Source organism: Dermacentor andersoni, chromosome 11, assembly GCF_023375885.2.
Source record: "Dermacentor andersoni chromosome 11, qqDerAnde1_hic_scaffold, whole genome shotgun sequence".
NCBI classification, from domain to species: Eukaryota; Metazoa; Arthropoda; class Arachnida; order Ixodida; family Ixodidae; genus Dermacentor; species Dermacentor andersoni.
In genome coordinates this window covers 117,203,457-117,221,140 of record NC_092824.1, presented here as the reverse complement: position 1 = coordinate 117,221,140, position 17,684 = coordinate 117,203,457, and the positions used below count along the sequence as shown (strand labels likewise).

The 17,684-nt window shown below is 41.5% G+C and overlaps 1 protein-coding gene across 1 annotated transcript in view; it reads left to right on the top strand.

Annotated features, from left to right (window-relative positions):
- bt (projectin protein bent) overlaps window positions 1-17,684 on the top strand; it is a 247,652-nt gene that overhangs the window by 71,418 nt on the left and 158,550 nt on the right. The window contains exons 4-11 of the mRNA XM_055075480.1: window positions 4,592-4,754; window positions 8,365-8,506; window positions 9,602-9,731; window positions 15,112-15,296; window positions 15,777-15,792; window positions 16,204-16,414; window positions 16,835-16,925; window positions 17,175-17,401. Of these exons, the coding sequence (XP_054931455.1) occupies window positions 4,592-4,754; window positions 8,365-8,506; window positions 9,602-9,731; window positions 15,112-15,296; window positions 15,777-15,792; window positions 16,204-16,414; window positions 16,835-16,925; window positions 17,175-17,401 (1,165 nt within the window). The remainder of the gene's footprint in view (window positions 1-4,591; window positions 4,755-8,364; window positions 8,507-9,601; window positions 9,732-15,111; window positions 15,297-15,776; window positions 15,793-16,203; window positions 16,415-16,834; window positions 16,926-17,174; window positions 17,402-17,684) is intronic.

Sequence of the window (17,684 nt, the reverse complement as noted above, 5' to 3'; positions counted from 1 at the left end):
GCAATAGCAAAATCTACTACTTTTTCAAAATGTTCTACTTTTTCTATTACTTATCAATGCGTGTGCTTTTTTTTTAACGCGTAACGCGCAAAGAATTTCAGAGGTCATTGTATTGTGTTACTGTTTAGTAGACGGCACATTGAAGAAATAGCAATAAGCACTGGAACCGTGCCGGAGGGAAACTTCGTTTAAAATACCTCTTTCGCCAGCATCAAGAATCTACTGATTTCTATTGATTTTTCAAGCAAAACTCTACTACTACTTTTGCATTGTCTGTGGCAACACTGTCTCGGTACCACGCATAAGCTCCGCCTGTGTACTTCCCTGGCTCACCGTCCGAGATCAGTCTGACCTTTGTTGGCCACGTCGCATGCAGCCCACGTCATGTCTCATCTATCCCCCTTTTGTGGTATTCGGTCTTGCTAGACCTGCTCGCACGCACTACTTCTGTTGTGTCGCTCGTCATGAAGGCTCCTTGGTTCCTCACACCACGTGGCATATTTTGCCAACGGAGTCGTGAGAATGTCTGCGGCGCCGTCCTCGATGCAGTTTCCGTACCTTTCAGGTACACAAACGCAGCAGTGACTCGATAGTAAAATGTTTAACCTTTAGTGGCATGAGCATCGAGTGACACTCTTGCTTCTTGCGCAGCATTCCAGTTCACCTTCTGAAACGACCGGGGACGAAATTCAATATATATCTGAAAAAAATAGAAAATTATAGTACAGAACAAAATTTATGGGTTTCATTATAGATATAATATTAGAGCATAAGTTTAGTTAAAAGTGGAGTTACAGAAGTGTCGGGAATAATTAGAATTAATTAGAAATCACTGATTACCGCACACCAAAGCACAGAATCGTAGACATTAGAGACCCGCCACATGATCACGACTTTGGCCAAATTCCTGGTAACCCGGAAGTAGAAAACGGAAGTAATGACGTCACTAATGATGTCACATACAAGACAGTGGCTTGATATTTAACCGGCCAATTAATGGAAAACAGTTGCCTGGCATAGACTAAACATCTGCCTAGCATAGTGGATGTGACATCACTCCTTCCACTCTCGCTTCTCCTATCCCGGCGCGCACCTGCTCGCAACAGCTGCACGCGCGCGCTCATTACATGCTTTGACGTCAACACCGGAGAGAGCGCGAAGGTGCGCTTCGTGCGCCGTTCGCTAGGGGGCTACGCCCCGCCAGGTGGCGCGCGCTGCGCTTCCTCCTCGCCCTCCCTCGCTTCTCGCCCGCATATCGCACCAGGGGAAGGACGTTCGGGAGAGAAGCGAGGGAGGGCAAGGAGGAAGCGCAGTGCGCGCGCCAGGGGAAGGAAGTTCGATACGCTGTGCCGTGCTCCCATATGGGCTGCAGAATCGAGTGTACTTTCCCTCTCCCAAACCACGAAGAAGTAGGACGTTCGCTCGCTTAAACTAAAGAACACCAACACCGAGGTGCGAGTGCCACTAAGAGACTCTTAAGTCAAAGATTACGGTCGCGTACCATTTTTACAGCGAAGCTGTTAAGGGCTACTTCCCCCAGGATTGTGTCCGTGTGTTTAAAAAAAAACTATCATCATCAGAATGGGCTCCAGCGTCATCGTCTTCTTGCCCAACTGGCTCGTTGGCTCCCATCGGCGCTACCGCGCGAACGCGCTCGTGCCAATGCTACCGCGTTCGTCGTCGTGATTAATTAATAATTAATTAATTAACACAGGTGTAAACAATTTTACATCAAAGCTGTTAAGGGCTAGTTCCCCCAGGATCACGTCCGTGTGTATACACAAAATTCCCTATACGTGCACCGATCCCGAAGATAGTGCAATGCCGGGCCGACCCGCGGCGGAGGTCAAGCAGGCTTGAAGCACTCCCCCATTCGTGGAACGATCCCGAAGATAGTGCGATGCCAGGCCGACCCGCGGCGGAGGTGCAGTTCGCCATTAAGGGGCCCACATACGCAGCTTTGCTGGTCATCCTTCTTCACAGAGTGGAAGCTTGCACTGTCTTTTTCTTTCCAGTTCGTCGCCACCGTCACCTTTAGCATTTATACAAACAGTTATTTAAGTTTGGACTCAGTTACGTCAACTTAACATGGCCGTGAAACGCCGAATGCATCTGTACTACAGCGCCTGTGTCGTGTGTCTCTTTTCTGTGTCCCGTTTTTTGCGCTGTTTGCTAAATTATGTGTTCGTGCCAAGAAGTCCGGCTAGCCACTATCCTGAAGTTCAACAACTACTTCGTTGTGTACGAATATATTTCGTGCTGTGCATTGGCTTTTACAGTTAGAAAACTCCATATATACTAGCAGCCCATGACGACGGCACTGTACCGCTTCCGTACAATATTCTATTTACCGCGGTGCAGACCGAAAATTGAGAAAATAGGCAAAGATATCAGTGTGCGAGGTGTGTCGGTATACAGCGACACTCCATGTAACTGTAGAAAGACTTGTTGATGGTCTAGTGGGTGTTTCCTTGCCGACATAATGTAGCGCGAAGGTACAATTACAAAGAAGAGACGCGTATCTGTGTCTCTTTGTAATTGCGCCTTCGCGCTACATTATGTCGGTAAGCCACGCAACTGTTATTTATACTTTGTGGTGGACTTAAATATTCAAGCTGAGAGTCAGCGCTGCGTTGTTGTGTGTGTATTCCTCTCGTTGAACATGTGTGCGCACTATTCCTAGCCGATCGTGAATCACTGCAGCTCACCTGCCATGGTTCAGCTTTAGCAATCATCACGCACAGCACGTAGGTGGACAGCACCCAACCGGAAGTTCTCGTTGTGGGAGCCGTTCATCTCGCGTGCTAAAATGACGGAAAGGCAGCTGACGCCGTGCGACCGGCGAAGGCAGGAAGGAGAAAGAACTGTCATGTAGGAAGGGCCCATGAGATGACTCGTTGAGCGAACGTCCAATTCAAAAACAAGTCGAATTACTTTGTATGGCCGATTGTTTTGTTTCTTTAAGCTCATAACAAAATTTTATTTTGAAAACGGAATGTTAATGACAAAAAAAAAAACCGATTAAATTTAGGTTTCTTTTAGAATGTTCCGGTCATCTGTAACGGATGTACGTGCGTGAGCACACAATAAGCATGGTCTCTAAAAAAAACGAAGAAATCAAATGTATATATATATATTGTTGACGTGTGTGTACGTTGTATGCAAATAACTTCTAATAATCGCCTTTAGTTTTTCATAATATTGCCGGGATGCTTAGATTTGGACCAACACTACAGTTTTGTCGCACATGAGCAGGCACAAGCGACTAAATTGGAAAGAGTTATCAAGGATCTCGAAAGTTTGAAAACATGCTCTATTCACTCGCATGCGGTAACGGCCCGTTGACACGATGCCGCGTGCACCTAGGGAATAACGAGCTCGTGCGCATGCATGCATTATGAGTTCATCGACTGCACATTCAGAATCGCTGCGAGCTCACTTCAATTAGAGATGCAGCGCGCATAAGGAATGAGAATAAATCAGAGAATAAGCACCAGAACTGTGTAACGGATAAATTTTATTAAAAAATCGCCAGCCATTTAAACTTTTTGTTGGAGCTCTAACAAAATTTAGATAGCAATCAGTACTACTGATTTAGCCTTTGATTTCTGCGTTGTCGTATAGTTCGTTTCTTGCTGCTGCACGTTCGTCAAGAGCAACCGATTGACCCAAGTTACGCTCTTGTCTCTTGACTCAGGCCTGAAAGGGAAGACTGTCATATCCACCTTGAGTAGCAGGAAGCTCGGGCCTGAGTTAACAGCACTTCCCGTGCGATTCATGCATGTACGATATGCGTAGCCCTGCAGGTGATAACAACGAACATGTACTCCTTTCAGGTTTTTTCGTTTCACGTGGCACTAGTATTACTAAACTATGTAATTATCAGTAATAAGCACTAGTAAAATTATTGTGATAGACAGGGTCATGCAGGCTGCTTCACATAGTATGCCTTCATTTTTGCCTTTCCCAACCAGCCTTTGCGAGTGTGGTGTAGCAAATCAGAGGCGTGATTTTTCGGCCGACATCTCTAGCGTTCGTATTCGCTCTTTTCAATATCGCAAAAGCTGTGAAAACCAGATATTTTGTTGAAATGTGCTGACTGTTTTCGTTGCATAAGTAGGGGCTGTCTTTTCCTCATCATCAGTGTGTTCACAATAAAGCCTACTCTCTCCAGAGAGTCGTCATGTGACCAATCAGCTTGCGAGTTCGTTCTCGATATTTGATTGTGAAAATATAAGTAGGCTGAGATAAGCCTATTAGCTTTGCAGCCTTCAGTTATCAGGTAAATGAAGTAGAGCTGTGTGTCTGCACGAGATTGTTCCGGTTCTACATGCATAGAATACAGGTCAGCACAATCGCCATCGCTATGAGCCAACTCGCGGCTGAATTGAGCATGCCAAAAGCGTGTCAAAAGTTTCGCAGTGCTGACTTTTTAGTTGTTGGCTGACCCTTTATTCAATTTTTTCCATCTCGGTCTTAGTCGTATGCCTCAACTGGTCAACTGTTCTGCGAGAGAGCGTATCGCTCAAATTTTTACACGCCGAAAGTGAACCGAAGTGTTGCTTCAGTATGGTTTTACTTTATGACGCAGGCAAATCGACGGCATCGCGCCGACGTTTGCTAAAAAGCCCACAATACGGCAGGAGGACGATGGCGAGCGTCTCCTCTTCGAGGCACGGATCCTGGCGGACCCGGAGCCAACTGTCTGCTGGTTTCATAACGGCACTCCCGTGGTTCCAAAGGGCCGCTTCCAGGTCAGTAAGAGCCCCAGGCTGCCGTCTTAATTGCTGTCTTACATGCGTCTGCTCGAGTACTTAGTTTGAGTGATCAAAACTGGCGCCAAACCTGGTCGGCTGACAGCTGTCACCTGTTGAAAGATGGACAAATAGAAGTGACTTCAGTCGCGAATTTGGGGCTCCAGATCAGAGTCAAAGGCGCGCGCGCATCCGCCACTTCGAACTCTGTGCTTCCTGTCGATCTACAGTGTTCCGCAATGTTCAACATATGAGGCATCTGCTTGTAAGAGCCTTTTGCAGAGACGGTTTACCTGATGACTGCATGTATAATACACGCCTGCCAATTGTGGTCTCTTCTTTTGAACGCCTTCATATTGGGCACCCGTACACCTTGACATGTCGCACTGATAACCCAAACTGCATGTAACAGGGGCATGGACATTTTGATCAATACCAAGAAATCGCGCTAACATTGACTGTGGGCAATCCCATCAACAGATTTGAGAGCACTTTCGTTTCTCTGCATTCTGAGTAGTAATTTGGCAGCGTTACCGGTTCTACACCTGATCTTTCTTGAGTGAACGTCAAACATTGTGAATATTAGACGAAGTTTGAAAAAAAAAGCTGCTGTTTATTATGAGTAAAGATGCCTATTTATAACAATGTACAGTAACTTTAAGGGATCCAAGGGAATAGTTCACTTAACTGAAAGTTCATTAAACTGAATATTCACTAGAATATGGAACAGCATAGGGCACAGAAGACATAGAATCAAAAGTGTGAAATGCAATTTATAGAATTATGTAAATCAATATATACAAAATGCATAACAGTTATGTTGCTGCCCATCTCGTATTGAAAAAAAAAATCAAATTTTCATTTGCACTGTTGCTCTTAAAGGGCAAGAAGTAACAAAGCTGTCCAGAGAGTCTATGTTTTTGTGCACTTCCTCTGGCACAGCTTGTTGCTGAGACACGAATTCTCACAACTCTCCAAGTCATCCTACAGCCTCGGCTAGAGTTACAGGATTTGAATCTGCCTTTGCCTTTGCATCTTCCTCGTTACACTCTTCTGCTTTGGAACGAACACTGGAAACAATTTCCAGATCTGATATTTCAGCACAGCTAACGAGCTAAATGTCACGCTGCACATAGTTTTCAAACGAAGTGTTGCTGTCAACATCCAGCTGGTGACAGATCTCTGTCCACATTCTGGGGTCAATCACCACCTTGCGCTGTTCCTCCTGCTTGCTTTCACCTCACAGGGGGGAAGGGCAGGATTTATGCCAGAAGTTTCAATTTGTAGCCGGTGTTACTCTTATGCTGCTGGAGGGGCGATTTGGGGGCAGCGAGCATTGGCTACACCAGCGCTGCAGAGCACAAAACTTTGTTGAGCTGATTTCAAAAATGAGCCCAGGTCCACTGATAAAGTTTAACTGAAACATTTGCTATTCAGAAATTCGTTTAACTGAAAGATTTTCGCATAGAAAACATTAAAAAACCGCCTGGGATTTTCTAAAAGTTCGTTATTCTGAAATATTCATTAAACTGACATTCGTAAAAGTGAGAGCTTGCTGTATAGACTGATTTCTTTGAGCGTTCTTATTCTAATTTATGTCAATGAAAGCAGTTGTGCTTAAGTCTTGTATCAATAATGTTGACGCTGGAATCTGAAGGAAACAGTGGTAGTGGATAAACACTTATAATTTTTATCACATAGCCTACTTAATAGTATATGTGACAAAAACATAGCTTACTTGTGAAATCTGCTGTCACCATAATCACCAGTATTTCCACATTATTCAGACATTCTTGCTTTTTCATACTAGTGCAGCAGAATCTTGAGTGATGTTCATTATCTTACAACTCTTGAGAAATTGTATGCAACTCACCTAATGCAACATATGTTTGTGAACTAGTGTCACACTTTTTTCATGATGAATAAAGGAGAACGCCAACCAAGAACTAAAAACATATCATGAAAAAATAAAGGACTTTTTACCTCCCGAGAGCATTGTTCGTGATGAGGCAGATGCACATCTGTCTCATTATGAACCAGGTTTCCATGTGGGAGCCGAAATGTCTTTCAATTTTTTCACTAAACATTTTTTTAGTTCTTGGTCAGCATTCTCTTTTTTCCTTCATGCCTCTTTGCTTCCAGACAGGATTGTATCATACCCTGGATTTCATATACTCTTGCAATGAAGCAGAAAATTCATACCCAGAATTGTAATGAAGCAGTAAGAATTGTGTGACAATGATGCAGATATCTAAGTGCAGAGAGAGTTTAGAGTGCTGTTAGAAGACAGTCATGAAAAGACACATACGAAAAGGGACTAGAAGAAGGGAGACCGAGTGGCCTGATTTTTGTTAGTCACAATCATATGAAGCCAACAGACAATGATACAATGATTTCAAGGAATGCATAGAGAAATTACTTGTCTTTAATTGAAATGAAGAGATTAAAAATGACAAGTAATTTCCCCTATACTTTCTCTGACTTCATTTTCTGTAGGCTACATACAGAAAAGCACAGACAAGACGAGCAGCAATATGAACTGTTGCCAGGCTTGAAATGTCACTTATATATTGTACACCATACATCAAAGGCGTGTGCAGAATTATAAGACTAGAGGTGAAAAAGTATACCAAAAATGATAAATGGCTTTTTGTATTATGTCATTATGTCACAAGTTTGAACAAAAAGGCACTTGCTGAGCATTACTATGATATGGACATGTTATAGATGCATCTATCTCTGTTTCTCTTGAGGGGCCTCTAAAATTTGGCTCATTAGCATGTTCTTGCTTTTTGTTATGATCTCTGTGTGTGAAAAACACAGCTCACACCTGCAGGAATCACAATGCATGTGCCAGTGCACACCTTCTTTATTTTTAACCACTAGTGGATGTTCTCATCACCACTCGTTCATGCAATGACCAGTGTGTCCTATGTAGGACATGTCACACAATATTGTTATCTTATGTACCACATCTAGGCGCATTCAACTGTGTAATGTGAATTTTCTATTAGAGCCATATTTAGTTTCTGCTATAATTATAGTAAAGTGGTGCAAGGCCTACAAAAAGTATACTAAATAGTGCACAAGATACCTACCTGCCAACTATCCCAAATTATCCGTAAAATTTATTAATTCGGGCTCATGATTATTATGAATTCTTGATAAATTTAAAAAAAAAATAAATTTTGTTCGCAAATACTTTTACTTATCAGTCTACAATCATACCCATGGAAGTCTTCTCATAGCGAAAGGATGCAAGAGAGGTGCTTGTATCAAGCAAGTTTATGCAAACAGTTTCATGAAGCTGGTGAAATTGCCAACAACAAAGTTGCTGAAGAAGCCACTGTGTTCTAAAGATAATGTGTTGCTTGCGATTTTGTACTGGTTCAAGCTTGCTGATTCTTGTGTGCTGCATCTAGACGCAAATAATCACTAATAATGTGTGTACATTTCCATCAAAATGTATGTGCTCAGGGTAAATGAAGAAAAAGAAAGCTTGCTATCCCCTTCCCCCCCTTGTCGTGTCCAGGTATGCATGATGCAGAGGTCACTTTTTTGTTGTGGTGCAGCAGCAGTGGTGTGATGGAGGTAATCATATTTATGACAGGTGCACATGGACAAGGATGGAAATTCCTACCATGTGACACTGCAAATAGATGATGTCACCATTGAGGATGCCGGCAAATACAAAGTCACTGCCAAGAACGAACTTGGGGAAGGCAATGCCAACATCAGCCTAAACTTTGACAGTAAGTTTGTGACTTGCATAATGTTTTCTTATTTTTGCTGTGAAAAGTTTGTTTGACTGTATTGCCACCTACATTTATGCATTGTTGCTGGTTCAATATGTAGCCTTTAAAGACCTCCTTCAGAGCACTGTCCATATTTAGTTGCCTCACTTTTCTTTGTTCGTTTAGGGGAAAAAAAGTTGTGTATATTAAGTGCATGAGAAAACTTAAGGTGAGCGAATTTTAAGTAAAGACATTTTCTTTAAGCCTCTGGTAATAGTCGCAATACCCACTTGGAGGTTGTTACATGAGGAGCAACATTGTATTTCACCAGAAACAATGATCATCAGGTGAAGTGCAGTTACCTGCTCATTGTTGGAAAGTACTGCGATAAGGCATCTTCAATTTCATAAGTGTTGTTTTGAAAACAGTAGCTGGCAGTCTGCACCAAAAACAAAAGTTCTTTATGTATCTTAAATCAAATATATCTTGTGTTAGATGCACCTTCAAAAAAAAAAAAAAGAAGAAAACATTTTTGTATGATGGCTCCCAGACTTTAAAACTAAAATTTTTCACCTGAAACCTGAAATTTTCAGGAAGATTTATTAAAGGTTGAAGTCATGAACTATACCACTCAAGCAGCACTGTAGCTCACCCTGAACATCTAACATGTGAACAAAGCAGCTGTAGTGCTAAATTAAACAAATAGTTAATTCACATATAATCGGCTATTGTGCACCTAATTTAGTTGCTGTACTGTTGGGCATAAAAAAGTCATCTTTGTGACTTGGCTAGAGTATGCCCGAAAGCTGAATTAATACTTCACCAGTTGTCATTTTCCAATTATCACCTTCTATATAATTTCTTCATGTTCTTTTTTTTTTTCACTTTCACTTTTTAAATGATTTCTTTAGCATGTCTTGCCATCCATTTGTGATAGTTCAAATAGGGAGTTTTACCAAAATGTTCCTTGCTGCATGTTCTAAATAAAGCCTCTTGGCTTAAATGAATTTGCCTGTAATGTCCGTGTGATACATGCAGTGTTGCTTTTACCTCAACAAGTTTCATGGAGTTTCTTTTGCTAATGGAACCTTTTTTGTACTTCCTCATGCACAGGTGATGATCTTCCAGATGAAGGGGCAAAGCCAACATTCACTGAAAAACCGACCATCCGGCAATCCGACGATGGAAACAAAATAATCTTTGAGTGTCAGTGTGTAGCAGACCCAACACCAGCCATTGAATGGTGAATAACATTAGGCCTGATTTTTTCAGCTGAACAACTTTGACATTCTGCAACGTACATAGAGTATGGGCCAAGTATGGCACTGTGAACGCGCATGTGTAATGAGATTTCAGTGTCAGTTAAGAAAGCCAGCTGGTTACAGTACAGTCAGATTTTTTAGACTTTCTAGGGGCCGCGAAAACGTCCGAAAAATCGAGTAGTCCGAAAAAAATGAATGCATGTCTTTTACTTCCCCCTAGAACTCAAATCGCCACAGGCACGTCCAAAGTAGCTATAAAAGCCTGCTAGAACTGTTATTAGGCGTTTCGGTGCTCGTACTGTGATAATATAAGGCGGATGCACGTGTATATAATTAAGAAAAACGTAACGTGACAATTGACCCTTTTCAGTCTTGGTATGTTTCACCGCGTAACATTTATGTATTGAGGCGAAGCTGACTTTTGAAAACCGGTATTATGCAACGCACCGTGCTTTCCCAGCTTCGGAGCCATTGGCAAGGATTACAAAGGCAGAGTCGCCATTGCTAACAGCGGCGCTTTGTTTCAATGAAAAACACAGCACCGAACAGCAAGAAGCTTGATAGCGAACGTCGAAGTAGCTATGCCTAGCGTTGCCGTGGTGGTGGCTACGGCTACTAAGGGCACATTCACACCGGCGACTTGAGGAGGTCGCGCGACCATTTGCGACTCGCAATCAAAAAGCGACCGAAGGCGACTGATGTTCACACCGGCAAGCCCGGCTGAGCGCGACCCGCAAGTCGCAATCCCGGAGATTATCGTTCTCAGCGAGAACTCTCGGAATCCACGCGGAATTTGAGCGCGACGCCGGAGGAGGCCGGATGTAGACACACGAAAGATCACTTCCGGCGTGCCGCTGATTGGTTTATCAGTTTTGCGACCACGGTCGCGCGACTGAAAAATCGCGAAGAGAGCGACTGGCCCAAAATGGTCGCTTTTCAAGAAAGGCGACCGTTTGCGACCATTTGCGACTGGTCGCTTTGCGACCAACTTGGTCGCGCGACCACTGTCAGTCGCCGGTGTGAATGTGCCCTAACTGATCTGCGTGCGAGAGCACTGGCTCGAGGCGGCGAGATAATCAAAATGGTGGTGGTGGTGGCTTCGATTAATGCCGTTTCAGACCTGCGGTTATAGCAGAAGGTCCGGAAAATCGGACGGCGAGGGTTTTTCGCGTCCGAAATTTAAGACGTTTTTATACATTGGAGAGTTTTAGTTTAGGGGACGCAAGCGGCTTGCGTACGCAAAAACTTGGGGCGCCGGTACTGCGCATGCGCAGTACCGGCGCCCCTAGTTCTTGCGTGTGCAAGCCGCTTGCGTCCCCTAAACTAAAGTTATCTATTGACTCTATGGGGTACATGGTGCCGCGAAGGCATCATAATTATCGGGCATGTCCGAAAAAACGATCGTTGACTGTACATTGATAGTCGTCCCCAATAATGTTCCGGGTAGTCCTGCTGAGTCTGTATGCAAAAACTGTAATTAACGTCAGTCAATTAATAGTTTCTTATCTACTCTGCAGTTACGTGTGATCTACACCAAGAGAAAAAATTGGGTTTTCAGGTAGAAGTTACATGTTCAAGTGCTTGTTTTCCTTTGAAATCCTCTTGATACCTTAAGTTGTCACTTTAGACTGAGCTTACAAAAGTATACAAATGCTATTTTGTTCCACTGGAACAAGCCTGTGTTATTTAAAATGTACAGCCTGAAAATGACACCTTGGAGATCTAGATCATCAAACTTATTATGAAGCATTGTCATCGAGTCAGTTGTTTTGTGGTGTGCGACATTTTTTTTTATTTCACCAGTGCACCTAATACAAGTAGATGTCGTTACACTCATCATTACAGTGTTAATTGAGCTGTGACGGTTCGAAAAAAAAAATGTTATTTTGTGCTGCCTTATTTCTGTGAGCCCACAGCACATTAGTGTGAATCAGGCTTTGCTCATGTGGACTAGATTTACAAAATAAGTCAAATTAAATTTTATTCATCATTTCTCTTTTTCCCTCTTCCCCCTCCGTTTTGAGAAAGATTGGGGGGAAAAAATGCTAGGATGGGAACAAAAAGCTACTCAGTTAGCAGCTTGGCAAGGCCCCTACCCAATTTTCCTTGGCATGTAAAACCACAGAATACAATTAAGCTACACTTATACATGCATATTTTACATCTTTATGCAAACTTACCCAAAAATCATGCATAAATCCACACTTTGTTGCATGGCGTTCAATTACACAATACAAAAAAAATTAATTATATAAAGTATACAATATAACATAACTGAAACACACTCGAAAGCCAGAAAGATACAACAATGCACAAGCAGAAGTACTACACATGCTTACAAGTCGTGTGTGAGAAATCAACAAAGCAACAACATAGGAGGATGCCCATTACATACATGGGCAGTTTTGTGTGAAAATGTAAAACATATAGTAGTGTAACAGATTACATAGAAAAAGAGAACTACATGTCACCATTTCTAATTAGAAACTTCATCCATTCTTTTTTGGACATGTTAAGAATAGTAATGTTTTTATTTTCTAATAAGTATAAGCATGCAGGAATGTAGTGTTCAAGTCTTTAATTCATAGTTAGTGTGAGAGAAAGGCACAAACCAGGAAGGCCTTTGCCTAATATTATAATGTGATTCTATATTTTTCCTAAGGTTGCATAATTCAGGAAACCAAGCATTGCTGGATAACAAGTTTTGCTTGTATTTTATAATGAGGTTAAAACTATGTATTTGATGGATTGGTAAAATATTAAAGTTTCTGAACAATTCCCTCGTGTAGGCATTGTATTGGCTGCTTGCAATATGTCAAATTGCTTTTTTCTGTAACAGGAATACCTTGTTTCTATTTTCTTCAGATGTATCTCCCCACACAAGACTACAGTAGTTTATGTGAAAGGAGAATAATGCATTATAAAGCAAAAATTTGATTTTTACTGGAAGCATTTGTCGAAATTTAGACAGAGTGCCATGTTGATCCCACTTTAGATGTTCATTAAAAATTATTGGTAATGATGTAACTTCTTTCACAACCTGAATATTTGTGGGCCCAAGGTATATACGTATATCAACTGCGGGAGGCAGCTTTCTGTTCAGGTGCGAACAATACCGCTTTTGATTTTGTAGAGTTCATTACTAAGGAGTTTGCTGTACCCCATATAAAAAATAATTAAGAATAATATTAGCTTTATCTATAATCTACCTAAATCAATGCCATGGAAAAATAAGCTAGTATCATCTGCATAAATGATAAAATCCGCACAGTTGCTGATTCTGGTTAAATCATTAATGTAAATATTAAACGGTAGTGGCCATAATATGCTGACCTGTGATGCATCTGATGTAATACTTAATAAAGAGGATTGGTATTCATTCACAAAAATGGGTTGTTTCCTTTATGATAAATATGACTTCAGTAGGTTAAGGGGAGTTCGGTGAAAACCATAATGGCTTAATTTTGCATGGCGTACCGAAAGCCTTGGAATAATCAATGAAAACATGTAGTGTTAATATTTTCTTTTTGATGAATTAAGTATGATTTCTTTCTGTGTGAGCAGGGCAAGTTTCATGGACATGCCCCGATAGAAACCGAATTGATGTGGAGATCATGTAGAATACTTCTCACAAAAAGACCTAACGCATTGATACATGATTTTTTCTAACCCTTTGGAAGAAACAGGAAGTATGGAAATGGGATGACAGTTAGAAAAGACATTTCTATCACCAGACTTGTACAAAACGCTAACTCTCGCACGCTTCATTCACTCTGGGAAAATTCCTGTAGATAAGAAGGTAATAAATAAATAGGTAAGAACTGGTACCAGAAGATCAAGTGCTGCTTTACTAGGTCTGATTTGAATGTCATCAATTTCACAAGTGGTAGTGGTATTTAGAGACATAAATACTGAGAATACCTCTTCTGGGGTTGTTTGTAAGAAATATGCACTGCTTATATTTGGTACACCTAAAAAGTCCCTGTATTCTTTATTCTGGGCACCAGAAGTAGTACGAGATAATTGACATGATGCGAGTGAGGTGAAGTACTCATTACATTTATTTGCGAGTTCTTCACCCTTTACAATCTCATTATCTATAGTTATCTCAAGTACATCATTCCTGAAAGAGCGATTGCTAATAAGCTTATTTATCTCTCTCCATAACATGTCACCATGAGCACTTGCCTTGTTAAAGAGGTTTTCATAGTGCACATCTTTATTTCTTCACAAGTATTTAGTTACATAATTTCTGTGCCGCTTAAATTCCTAGAGATCGTTAGGGTCTCTTGTTCTCACGAATTTTGCATGTAGCAGATTTTTCTTGTTAATCATTTCCAGACATGCTTGTGTCATCCATTGTTTTTTACCTTTCTTGGGAGCCTTTACTGTTCCAAATTTAAAACTTCTGTGGTAAGCTCTTTTCGTAAACAGCATTCCAATTTGTTTGTGTAATTTCATGCCTAAAGTTGTCCAATGTTTTACTGTTAATCTCCTGCACTGTGTAATATACTGGAGCTGATATTTTTGTGCCATTGGGAGGTTAATTGCACTTATAAAGCATGTAAATATGGAAATGATCACCAATATCTGCAATAATAGTAACAGACAGTGTTGAGTGACCTATGCCAATTGTAATAAATAAGTCAATAAGGCTTTCAGTATTACAGGTGAATCAAGTAAGCTCGGCAATCTGATTAGTACATCGAGCAGTAGTTGAAAATCATGGGATGTCCCAGTTGACTGTAAAAGGTTTATGTTGCAATCACCTCCTATGATGAGGTGTAACTTGTTAGAGTGCACATAGCTGAGCAAATTTTCAAGAAAGGCAAAAAACGCCTCTATTTCGCCATCAGGTAGACAGTACAAAACCACACATATGTACTTATAGTGTACTGGCGCTAAAGCTTCATAGTCTGGTGTTATCGCGGAAAAATCTGAGAGAAGGTTACAAGATAAGTGTTCAGAAATAAGCTGCAGCAAGCCACCGCCCCTACGAGAGGGTCTGTTAAAAAAGAAGCATTGATAGCCTGGTAGGCGAAGTACGTCTTTATTACAAGTATACCAGGTTTCAGAAATCATGATGACATTGAGCATAAATGAGAATTTGTCAGGAGACGCAGTTATATCATCATACTGGTTGTGTGCTGATCTCACGTTGAAGTACAAAAAACTGCAGTATTCATTATCGCCAGGCCTTTTAATATCACTAGGTGCTACCATCATTACGAGAAGAAAAAAAAAAGTGTGAAAGCCAGATTGGCATTCTATTCTTGCCTGCACGTAAGCACAGCTGTGGCTTTCCTTGCGAGACTTCAAAACATCGCTGACAACTTTCTGCCTTCCCCAATGTGCATGCAGGTATCACAAAGGTACCCTGGTGAAGGAAGATGCTCGGCACAAGTACAGAATTGTGTCTGACAAGCACAACCACACAGTTGCATTGGAGGTGGCCAATGTCAAAGCCGAGGACGGCGGCGAGTACCGGGTTCTCGCTCGAAATGACCACGGAGAAGGTCACGCCAACATTACCCTCAACTTCGAAGGTGGGTTGTATCTCTTTACTTCCTTCAAGTCGACAAGAAAGGTTATCTTAAAGTAGTAATGTTGGTTGATGCAATGGTGACAACTTGACACGTGAAGGAATCTTGATGCATAAGCATGTCATGTGCTTTCTTGCTGTTTTCTTTCTTTTTGCCTTAGTTCTTTCTCATTTATTTTTTGGGTGTTGAATAAACCAGTCTAAGAATCATATTTTTGATGACACAACTGAAGATAGTCATTCATTTGAGCTTGTCATTCAAAGTAGCTGTCAGTTTGCTAATTGCATCTTGTAGACAGTTGCCCAGACACATTAGAAAGTTGCAAACTTTGTTTGACAAGTTCAACTTATAAAGCTAATGTTTAAGCTGCTTTTGTAGAATGTGCAATTATGTTGCTTCTGAATTATACTACTTTGTCAGTAGTAGCTTGTGTGCCTTGTTTATGCATGTCTTCTAATGAAATTTTTATCTCTTCTATTTCAGACTCTGGAAAACCAAAGTAAGCATGTGGAAAATTTATTCTGATATTAAAGCTATATGGGCACATTGCTGCAACAGGTCATTAAATAGTGCAAGAAGTTTTGTTGCTCTTACACTGAGGTGCATAAAGATTTTGTGGAACTTTCTCGGATAAAAAGAAACATGTTTATTAATGACTGTTTCAGTTACTGAACATCTCTTTCTTTTTCGCTTTTATGGCGGCATGCATTTTGCAGGGTCTGAGTGTAATTCTGATTCACACATTGTCCAACGTAGTTACTTTACTAATAATAGTTGAAGCTGAAAGGATGTTCACTCCTGAGACATAATCCTGAAGCACAATGTAAGACTGCGTTGAAGTTGATTGAGGTGAATTCTATTTGTGCCATGTGATCACGTTGGTGTTGCATGCGGTAATTTCGTTCACCAGGATTCCAGAGGGCAAGGCACCACGGTTTCCTAAGAAGCCTACCATTCGCCAAGAAGGCGACTCCCTCATCCTTGAATGCATCCTCGAAGCTCACCCTTTCCCAGAGATCTCCTGGTTTCTAGGGAATAAGAAGATTAATGATGGCCTGCGACACAGGACATCCAAGAAGGAGACTGTGAAGCACACATACCTGCTCAGCTTAGAGATTAGGGTGAGCATCAACATCTCTGACCCTCATTGTTTTGAGAAGGTAGTGGCGGAACCATTTTCTGAGGAAACTACTCTGCAGTTAGTTCAATTTTTATTTTTAACTAGAGAACAAATCAACCAACTTTCTTTTGAAATTCATTCAAAAGATGTCAAAGGTATAATTTCATCTAAACTTCTCCCTAAGAGTTCACATGGCTTGCTCTCTACGGGCAGAATGTAGCGAGAACTTGAACTTCAATACCTACAGAGAAAGAGGAAAAGAAAATAAGAAAATTGGTACTGTTCTACTGCCTCTGCTTCATATGCAGAGGCTTGTTATGTTTGCTGCCATGAACCTTGCTAGTGATTAGTGAGCTTCCTTACAAGTTGCTTGGGTTGCAGTGTTTGCCACTAAGAAGTCGCATTATTTTTTAATGTCCAGGACCCGACGACAGAAGATGGCGGCAACTACCGCTGTAATGCTGTAAATGACCTCGGAGATAGCAATGCCAACATTACACTAAACCTTCAAGGTACGTGTATTCTTGCTGTTTGCTGCTGCAGGCATATATTGGAGACTCAGAGCGCTAAATGTTGTTAAGCATAGGCGTCTAAGGAATGACAAGGTATCTTTTATGTTCTTTACTTAGCTCCCGTTATTTTCACAACATTTTCAGTAAGTTTACATACCAAGTTGTGGTTCACTGGCATTCTGTCATAAATGTTTGCATGTGATGGCACGCCCAACTGCACAAGAAGCAACTGAGCTGTTGGTCATGCAGGTGCAGAACCACCCAAGCCACCGGGCGAGCCCCCAGTTTTCACAGAGAAGCCAAAAATCATTCCAAAGGACTCCGGCGCGGTGATCATCATGGAGTGCCACGTAAAATCCAAGACTGCCCCCCAGTTCACGTGGCTCCATGCTGGCAACCCTGTCCGCGAAGCCCCCCACATAAAGTCAAAGATGGTCAAGGACGGTGGCGAGTTCATCATCACCCTAGAGATCACGGTGAGTGGACTTGCAAAGCACTTTGAAATGGGAGAGCGTAAACAGAGACAAGCCTTTTGATCACATTTTGATCATCATTTTGATCACACTGAATACTTAGAAGAAAAAGAGTAAATTTCCATTTGTTGCATATGTTGTGTGTATACCTTATTTTTCTTTATTGCCATAGCAGTTATGTAGACACTCCAGACACATTTCTGCCGTTTCCATGAGCATTGCTGTGATCTTTCGTATAAAGTCAAAGCGCGATAAGATAGTTGGTGTGCACTGTACGCTGTATGTG